Source organism: Mobula birostris, chromosome 3 (genome assembly GCF_030028105.1).
Source record: "Mobula birostris isolate sMobBir1 chromosome 3, sMobBir1.hap1, whole genome shotgun sequence".
NCBI lineage: Eukaryota > Metazoa > Chordata > Chondrichthyes > Myliobatiformes > Myliobatidae > Mobula > Mobula birostris.
The window spans coordinates 25,159,526-25,169,590 of NC_092372.1; the positions used below are offsets into that span (position 1 = coordinate 25,159,526).

The 10,065-nt window shown below is 44.0% G+C and overlaps 1 protein-coding gene across 2 annotated transcripts; it reads right to left on the reverse strand.

Annotated features, from left to right (window-relative positions):
- Window positions 1-2,030: 2,030 nt before the first annotated feature.
- Window positions 2,031-9,786, reverse strand: LOC140194546 (uncharacterized). Of its 2 annotated transcripts, XR_011885240.1 has the most exons (3): window positions 9,058-9,786; window positions 6,795-7,747; window positions 2,031-3,856 (listed from the first exon to the last, which is right to left on the reverse strand). XR_011885240.1 is itself a non-coding variant. In XM_072251761.1 (2 exons), the coding sequence occupies exons 1-2, from the start codon at window positions 9,685-9,687 to the stop codon at window positions 3,800-3,802; spliced, it is 687 nt and encodes a 228-aa protein (XP_072107862.1). In that variant the 5' UTR covers window positions 9,688-9,786; the 3' UTR covers window positions 2,031-3,799. The 2 variants fall into 2 exon arrangements, 1 of the variants encoding a protein (XP_072107862.1); XM_072251761.1 differs by lacking the exon at window positions 6,795-7,747.
- Between the last annotated feature and the right edge of the window lie 279 nt (window positions 9,787-10,065).

Below are 10,065 nucleotides of genomic sequence, written 5' to 3' on the forward strand. Positions count from 1 at the left end.
ATCCTAAAACCTCATCCTTAATAATAGGCTCCAACACTTTCCCAACCACTGAAGTTAGGCTAACAGGCCTATAATTTCCTTTCTTTTGCCGTCCTCCCTTCTTAAGGAGTGGAGTGACATTTGCAATCTTCCAGTCCTCCAGAATCAAGAGATTATTGAAAGATCATGATCAATGCAACCTCTCTCAGGACTCTGGGATGTAGTCCATCTAGTCCAGGTGACTTATCCACCTTAAGACCTTTGAGTTTGCCTAGCATTTTTTCCTTTACAATGGCAATGGCACTCATTCCTGCTCCCTGACACTCACGGACCTCTGGCACACTGCTAGTGTCTTCCACAATTAAAACTGATGCAAAGTACTCATTAAGTTCATCTGTCATTTCTGTGTCCCCCATTACTACCTCATCAGCATTGTTTTCCAGTGGTCCAATATCAACTCTCACCTCCCTTTTATTCTTTATACAACTGAAAAAACATTTAGTATTGTGCTTTATACTATTGGCTGGTTTGCCTTTTCCTTTCTTCTAGCCTTCTTAGTTGCCTTTTGTTGGATTTTAAAAGCTTCCCATTCATCCAACTTCCACTCACTTTTGCTACCTTATATACCCTTTCCTTGGCTTTTATGCAGTTCTTAACTTCCTTTGTCAGACATGGTTGCCTACCCCTGCCATTTGAGAACAACTTCTATGGAACATATCCTACACCTTGTGAACTATTCCCAGAAACTTCAGCCATCTCTGCTCTGCCATCATCCCCACCAGTATCCTCCTCCAATCCACCTGCGCAAGTTCCTCTCTCATGACCCTGTAATTCCCTTTATTCCATTGTGATACTGATACATGTGACTTATGCTTCTCCTTCTCAAATTACAGTATGAATCCAATCATATTATGATCATAATGAGGTATGCGGCCAAGTTTCCAAGCAGAAAAGGTGTCTCGGGGTTGGAGGGTGGGGGCAGATGTAGCAACCATAGTATTGAATTAGACTGCTGATGAACCATGAAAGGGTATGAAGAGTGAATTATGTGTACATACAGGAACACGTCACAATCTGATCACAGCTTTCTGAAAAGATCTAAACCAACAGTAGTGCTACCGATCCAAATTGAGAAAAACCACAATCTTTGATCCTTTGCCATATTATCACCCAATGATTGAACTGAAGAAATGCATTGTTTTAAAGAAATGGAGACACAAAAGCATGCAGATGCTGGAATCTGCCTTCTCTATTGCCAAGAAGTGCAAACTGAAGGGAAAACACCTAAGTAGTCTACAAAACTATGGCATGGATACTGAGTATTCCAAATTTAGGTACAGTCCCCACCCCTCAATTTTTTCCTTCTCCCCTCCCCGATCCTCAGATTCCATTTTCCTCTTTCTCACCATCCCTCCTGCCCCAACTTCTCTCAGCTTTGTCCCCTTATCCCTCCTCCATTCACCAAATTCACACAAAGGCTTCCCTACAATCGTTTCCCCCACCTCCATTTGGCTGCTACTATCCCTGCGCTTACTTGTTCCCATTCTCACCTCCTTACTTATCCAAATAATCCAGCAGTGAGGTTCCTGCTTACCTCCCTCCAGCAGCTGTCACCCCCTTCACATTCCCCTCACCCCACCTTGCTCAATCTGTTGTTTTTGCCCCCCCCCTCTCTCTCTATCTATCTCTCTTTTCATCTGCCTCCACCTGTCATTCAGGTGCCTTAGTCTTCCAACTCTATGCACCTGCTCACCTCTCTGACCTGGCTCTACTTATCTGTTATTTTACACCTGTCCTCAGTCCACCAATCACCTCTGGGTGCTTTCTCGCCACTCCCCCTTTTCCTCTCTACACTAGCTATCTCTTGGCTCTCCACTCTCTGTCCCGAGGCAGTATTTTGGCTTAAATATCCACAATTTCTCTCCTCCAATTGATGCTGCTTGACCTGCTGATTTCTTCCAATAGATTGTGTGTTGCTTTCAAAAAAATGAACCAGGCACATTTCACAGACTTTTTTGTTAAATAATTTGTTTAATTTAATTTGTTCCCTTCTATTTGCCTTTCTTTCCCGATGATCAATCTTCTCTCCAGATACCATTTCCTAATAGCTTCTTGGCTTTATTCAAATAATGGGTTATTCCACATTGACAGGCACCAAACCTAGCCTATGCTAGCATGGTACACATACCTATTTATAGCATACACTACGTGAGCCAACTACTTTAAAAAGCTGAACAAAAATACAGTATTATTCCCTGGTGATTGTACTCACAGCTCAAAGTTGAAATGAATCTTTAACTGTTGAACTACGTGATTACAGACATGACTTAGACTGCTGGCAAGCTCACTGCTGTTGCTATTTGGCAAGCAGATCTCTGTTTTACAGATAATAAAGGCCAAATTTCCAAATAAACTGTGTATTGAAAATATAGCCGTGAAACTGAAGATACAAGTGTCTGAAAGCTTGTGCCTCTAAACACAAGAACAGCATTTATCCTACTGTATCAGAATATTGAACAGACCTCTTGTATGAAAAAATAGACTCTTGGCCTCACAATCTACATTGTTATCATCTTCTATTTTATTGTTTATCTACACTGCACTCTTTTGGTAGATTTTACACTTAATTTTACATTGTTCTTGTTTTACCTCCTTCTACCTCAAAGCACTGTCTGAATAGTAGGCAAGACATGTTTTTCTCTGTATCTTGGTACATGAGTCAAATATAAGCCAATACCAAACACAATAAACCAATATTCCTGGTTCATTAATTTCCCGGAGGGAAGGAAATCTTACATCCTTACCTGGTCTCACAGACATGTGATTCCAAATCTACTCATATTATTCCCTTCCTCAATTCATAGGCAATAAATGAATGTGATAGACAATAAATATTGTCATTGCCAATAACATCTACACCCTCCAAATTAATAAATAATCCAATCCACTTCCTGTAATAATGCAATTCCTTCTTTCAGTTTCTGTTCTATCTACTCTGATGATGCTGGCTTTCATACAAGTTTGGAGTCCTCTTTACTGCAAAGGCTTCCCTTCACATGAGTCGCCAGGACCCTCGATAAATTAGATTAGATTATGAGGACACGCAGACCTCTTTTATTGTCATTTGGTAATGCATGCATTAAGAAATGATATAATGTTTCTCCAGAATGATATCACAGAAACACATGACAAACCGACTGAAAAACTGACAAAAAACACATAATTATTACATATAGTTACAACAGTGCAAAGCAATATCATAATTTGATAAAGGACAGACCATGGGCATGGTAAAAATTCTCAAAGTCTCTCAAAAGTCCCATCATCTCACGCAGACGGTGAACCTCCAGCGCCGCCAACTTGCCATTGTAGCATCCTGGAAGCATCCGACCACAGTCCGACTCCGAGTCCGTCCAAAAGCTCCGAGCCTCCGACCAGCTCTCCGACACCGAGCACTGAGCACCATCTCTGCCGAGCACTTCGACCCCGGCCCCGGCAACAGGTAATAGGCAAAGCCGAGGATTTGGGGCCTTCCCCTCCAGAGATTCTCAATCACACAGTAGCAGTGGCAGCGAAGCGGGTATTTCAGAAGTTTCTCCAGGTGTTCCTCCATGCTTCTCACGGCTGTCTCCATCAAATCAGGATTGTGCATGGCCCCCTAGTTAACACATACGGTATCATTTGGAATGGTCGCATGCACTGCATCACGCCGCCATCTTCTCCTCCCTCCTCTTTTGATCACAGGTGTGAATACATGTCAATCTTGTTCCTTTTCTCCTCTCCTTCCAAAACCACAGTAGAGTTTCCCTTGTATGTCCTTTCAGCTAAATAGCTTCCACATTCTTCTTGCGAGAATCTTCCCTTCTGTATTGGTCCACTGCAGGGAGAAAAGAGCACATAATTAATCTAATTGGAGGGTTCTGCTATGCTTTAATTATTCAGGAACTAGCCAAGGGTTCCTTAAGGTTGTTGTTGCCAGGGGTGGTAGTGGGAGCAAGCTCCCACTACTATTAAATGCTCCCAGTGGTACGCTTCTCAAATAGCCTCTGACAACCAAGAGCAGCTCCTGGTCTCCACATGTGGCTGCTGAGTCCAGCAGAGCCATTTCTACTGACAGGAGAAAAGGGAAAGGCGGATTACTGGCGCCTTAAAAACCAGTCGCTTCGGGCAAATGCGGCTAGTCAGCCATGACTGGCAGCTTATCTAGAAGGAAAGCTCTGATCTCAAACCTCCACTGCCTTGTGGCCTTACCCACTCATGGGCACAGCTTCGGTACTGAACCCCGAGGGAAAAATCCAGAGCAGGAATCCCTGAGGCAGTACTACATTGAGTTCAACACTAGCTGACAACTCCTGCAATGCTGCTGGTGCCAAACTGTATTGTTCTCTACCGTTCCTTTGGGTTCATCAGATGCATGGAGGGGGAAGCTTGCTACATGGGCAGCAGCTCGCTCTCCATATTGCACTGCCCTGGCTTGCGTATCTAGACAGCTAGGACACAATGTCCATGGTTGACCCTGACCAACGGAGGCCTCATGCAAGATAAGTTCCCACTCTAATTCTGCTTCCCTGTCTCTAAGGACAGATGGTAGAGTAGCAGTTAGTCTAGCACAATTACAGTGCCAACCGAGCCAGGTTCAATTCTTCTGCTGTCAGTAAGAGAGTTTTATAAGTTCTCCCCATGAGCGATTGGGTTTGCTCCTGGTGCTCTGGGTTCCTCCCACATTCAAAGAATATAAAGGTGAGGGTTAGTAAGCTGTGGGCGTGCTATGTTGGCACTGGAAGCATGGTGACACATGTGGGCTGCCCCCTGCACATCGTCGGACTGTGCAAGTTGTTGACACAAACAATGCATATTATTATATGTTTCAATGAATGGACATGTGTCAAATAAAGCAGATCTTTATAAATTTTTAATTTAGAGATAGAGCACGTAACAGGCCATCCCTGCCCGATGAGCCAACTACATCCATGTGACCAATTAAACTACTAACACATATGTCTTAGGAAAATGGGAGGAAATCGGAGCACCCGGAGGAAACCTTCACGGTCACGGGAAGAGCATACAAACTTCTTACAGACAGCAACGGGGATAGAACCTGGGTCGCTGGCGCTGTATTAGTGTTAAGCTAATCACTACAGAAGCATTTATGCGTCATATTCACCCTAATTGTAGCAATAGTGGACCCCAGAATATCACTTTACTCATTTAATAGATGCAACGCATCAGAGATCGAGTTCATGCTCAACAATAATAAACTATCAGCTTCTTTTGGGGTTTAATGTTGTCCAATCTTGCATTTACTGAACATTAATCAAAATGTTTTCTTCAAGAAAACTTTAAACAAGCTAATATAACATTTCCTACAGCAGAATAAAGTACTCATTTTAAATGTCTTATGGCCCATTACACATTGAATTTACAGTATATTTTTTATTCTCAGTTGCACTTCTAATACCCAATCCAAATAGTTTAGCCTCAGCAAATCTAGATAGAAGATAAATCACTCTAATCTTTTGCTGCACAAATATTCGAGTTTAATCTCACTTCCCAGGAAACATGACAAGTACATAAAAAGTACAGTTCAATACATGAGAAAATTGAAGCTAACAACCTTCTGTTTATATTGTTTAGTTTCCATTGTTTTGCAGATTTTTTTATGGATATTATCTGTCAGGGCAGCTAATTTCATCTTTATTAAAACAGAGTGTTAGCCATTATCCTCACACCATTAGAAGCTGGCTCCACTTAGTTCCTTTTACAAGTCTCATAACTTCTTTCAAGAATTGCTCTTTCTATCTTCAGTCCAATCTGAGATTCCTCCCATACAAAAAAAAATCTTCATGGTGGTGTCATGACCTTGAGTCATTGGTAGAGTATTCTAAGGGTTCTGTTTTTCACTGTTTTCTTTTATTCTCTGTGTTTTATTAATTATAATTATCTGTATTGTTGCACTTCGGGATTTTTATGTGTCATTGTTAGGTTTTCTCTAATTTACATTTAAGTTGCAATTATCCTTGATTACTTCAAAGATTCAAAGCATATTTATTAACAAATAATGTATAAATTATAGACCTTGAAATTTGACTGCATATGGGAAGCCACAAAGCAAGAAACTTGACTAAACCAATTTTTAAAAAAAAATAAAAACCACGGTGCAGAGAAAGCAAGAGAAACAAACACATTGTGCAAACAATTGCAGCAAGCCAACAGCATCCCAGACTGAGTCCCAGGCCCACTCCCGAAGCAGCCAAGTAAGCCAAGCCTCAGTCCCCAGTTTTCCCACCAGTGGGTCAGAGAGGCACAGCAGCTGGATCAGTCCACAGCCTTGGCACTGCAGGGAAAGGAATGAACATTTGCAGGAGAGCAAGCGAAATCAGCCCGACCCTTGCCTCCGCACCCAACATTTGGGCTTCCAGTCTATCTGTGCCTGTATTTCAATTGTCCAAGCTTCCAGCGCCTGAATCCAGGTGCCCTGATACGCCTGGGCTATCCATCCCACCGGAAGCCGTTCTCGACCTCATCAAATCAACTTGGAGCCTGGGGTGATCCGAAATCGCATCCGGTTTAGGTGAGCGGGCATTGAAACTCTTCCACCTCGACTCCTCTCCAAATCGCTCACTCCGTCTCTGGCAGTGATACAAACTCCATCTCCGTCCGCAGCTCGAGCACGTTGCACCTCGCAACATGCCAGCACAGCTTACCCTGCGAACCAGCCTCGCCTCTACTGTCTGCGGCAGTAGTTCACCAAAATTTGCTTCATGAAAGATATTATGAGTAATGCTTTTATTAGGATCTCTGGCCTTATGATTTACCAGTAAGCTGTCACAAATCTTCGGTAGTGCATACTTCCAATTAATTATCCATGACTTTGTGGGTATCCAATTAATTATCTTGGACTTCTGTCTCTTATTAGAATAGTTATTAGTTAGCTTGTAATTTGTCTTGGGTTTTATCAGCTGGGCACAGATTCTTTCCTGCTCTGGTGTGTATTTAAGGAGGCAGTGCTAACTCCTAGTGTGCTTGAGTGTTTTGATTGTTGCTGTAGTAACTTCTACTTTGAAAGAGGCACACCCGACAACTTCATGCCCAAGAAACAACTTCATCTCGAACTTCAAAACCATTATGTATATACAGAGGCTTTCACAACCTGTACGGCATGGCAAGCATACTATATACAAAGCATACCGGAAGTAAAAAGAATGGAAGTAAAACCCCCCATTATCCTATTTAGTATTAACTTACTTTTAATAATGCTCACATTACAACACTTCTCCCCCTTTAAAATCCAACATTCCCCAAATGTAATAAACTAGGAAATAAAAACAGTGGTGTTATTAACTTGCGTACCCCTGAAAACTTATACTAGTATCTCAGCAACAGTTTATCAATACAAAACATCTGGAAAATGTGACAGATTCAACATTCAATCAAACAACAACAAAAAAAACTGTGCCGTCAAAGATTCAGTCTGTCAGGAGGTTTACGAGTGCGCTGTGATCTGCGCACTACCCCCGGTGACCCAGCAGGCACCGCTGGTGAGGGTGTCTTGGGTGGATCTGGTTTTAGGGGCATGAGAGGGGTCTGTGTGTCTGCGTGAGAATGTCCATCCTCCTCGGGGGACCCCGACCCCTCTGCCAGCGTCTCGCCCTCCGACATAGTCACTGGTGGACATGCTTCCACCGTAGTCTGACTCACAAATGGAAACTCCATGGAACTGTCTGCCTCTGAGCCGGTATCATGACGCAGGCGCACATAGTCCTGATGTCTGTGGAAAACATGCCCATCAGTCAGCTTAACAACATAGGAGACGGGACCACTCTGCTTAAGAATAACCCCAGGCAGCCATTGCTGATTGTTTCTCACATAGGCATTGTCATCCAGTTTTAACTATCTCTCTCGCGCATGTTGATCATGTCCCTCTTTCTGCTTTTCCTGCTTTCTCTCCACTTTTGCCTTCATGTCCGGACGCAGCAGGTCCAATCTTGACTTGGGTCTACGCCCCATCAGCATCTCTGCTGGAGTGTGGGCAGTCGCAGTCCGTGGCGTGAGGCGGTATTTAAACAGGAAGTGTAAAATCCGCATGCTAACAGAGTCCCCTGTCATCCGCTTCAGGCCCTCCTTCACTATCTGAACAGCCCGCTCAGTCAAACCATTGGAGGCTGGGTGGAAAGGGGACATCCGAAAGTGATGAATGTCATTCTGCTGCATGAACTCACTGAACAGTTCACTAGTGAACGTCGGGCCATTATCAGTGACCAGAGTGTTAGGCAACCCGTGGACTGCAAACACTTGCCTGAGTTTGTCTGCCTTCAAAACTGGAACAATGGGAGCCACCCACCTTGAAAACTGGACAGGCTCAATAATGCCCAGCCTCTGTAGACATTCCAGCTCCTCCTCGACTTTGCCTTTCATGGCATAGGGCACTGACCTGGGCTTAAAAAAAGTGGTGTAGCCTCAGGGTCGACATGGAGTTTCACTGTCTCGCCCTTCAGTGATCCTAGCTCGTCCCTGAAAACGTCACTGTACCACTGCAGAATGTCCTCTGTCGTGTGTGCATACTTAATTTCATGCCAGCTTAGCTGGATTTTGCGAAGCCAATCGTGACCCAAAAGACTGGGCCCCCTGCCCTTAGCTATCAGCCTTCTGACCCCCGGCTGAAATGTTCATATATAACACCTGTAAGTGAGGTATGGGCTGCCCCGTATAGGTCCTAAGTTTGAGCTTTGACGGTCTGATGCGAGGCAGGTTGGACCCCCATGTCCTCCTGTAGGTCTCCTCACTAATGACCGATGCAATAGCCCCTGAATCAATCTCAAACTTAAAGTCCTTTCCCCTGACAGTGACTGTGGCATAATATGGTTCGGGTGGTTCCTCATCTGTTTCCACTGCAAACATGTTGGAGGCACACGCATCCTCCTCATCTGCTTCTTCTAGATGGTGTGTGGCTGCCTGAGCCTGTTGAGCTTTCCCTTGCCCAGGCTTAATCTTACCCTTTGAACTTCTGCACTTTTTAGCTAAATGTCCCTTTTTGCTACAAGCATGGCAGACAGTGTCTTTGAATTTGCAATCACTTACATAGTGCGTCCCTCCACACCGGAAACATTCCACCCGCTTTGCCTGTTTACCGGTCTCCCTCTTGACTTGGTGCACTGCCGCCGACTGCGACCCCCCATGTCCTTTCTGGGTATCCTTGGCATTATTAGCAGCCATCTCCGTGCCTTGGGCAATCTCTAAGGCTTTCTTGAAAGTCAGTGGTGGGGTTTCCCCTAACAGGCGGCGTTGTATGCCGTCATTATTAATGCTGCATACCAATCGATCATAGAGCATGTCATCCAACACCGCTCCGAAATCACAGTGCTCCAACAGCTGCCGAAGCTTGGCCACGAAACTGGCCACAGACTGACCTGGCTTCCTGAAACGGCTGTGAAACTTACACCATTGGACTATCACAGAAGGTTTCGGATTGTAGTGGTTCCCCACGAGCTTGACCAGTTCGTCATATGGAATGTACCCTTGTTTCTGCGGTACAGCTAAATTCCTTATTAGTTTGTAAGTCTTTGCCCCACACATACTCAGGAGAATAGAGCGTTTCTTAGCCTCCTCTGTAATTCCATTAGCACAGAAAAAGTGTCCCAACCTTTCCTCATACTCCAGCCAATCCTCGTTTCCTTTCAGAAATTCACCGATAGTTCCAAACGTGGCCATCTGAAACGTGAAGCTCCCGTTCGAAAAACGTGCTGATACGTTCACAAAACCCGTTCACCTCATTGCCAAAAATATATAGTAACTTCTACTTTGAAAAAGGCACACTCGACAACTTCATGCCCAAGAAACAACTTTATGTCGAACTTCAAAACCGTTATGTATATACAGAGGCTTTCACAGCCCGTACAGCATGGCAGGCACACTATGTACAGAGCCCACTGGAAGTAAAAAGAACAGAAGTAACCCCCCTCCCATTATCCTAATTAGTATGAACTTATTTTTAATAATGCTCACATTACAACAGTTGCCTAGTGTGGTTCTGGCTGAGTTATCCAAAACCTTGTAAGTTCAACTATTCTGTTTTGTTACAAAAATCGC

Bases quoted from the DNA above. Each gene is read 5' to 3' on its own strand.
- LOC140194546 (XM_072251761.1), bottom strand. From the start codon at position 9,687: ATGGCCACGTTTGGAACTATCGGTGAATTTCTGAAAGGAAACGAGGAT. The intron at 3,857-9,057 runs GTAAGTGATTGC...TTCTCCCTGCAG, and splicing joins GGTGTGGAGGGACGCACTAT to TGGACCAATACAGAAGGGAA.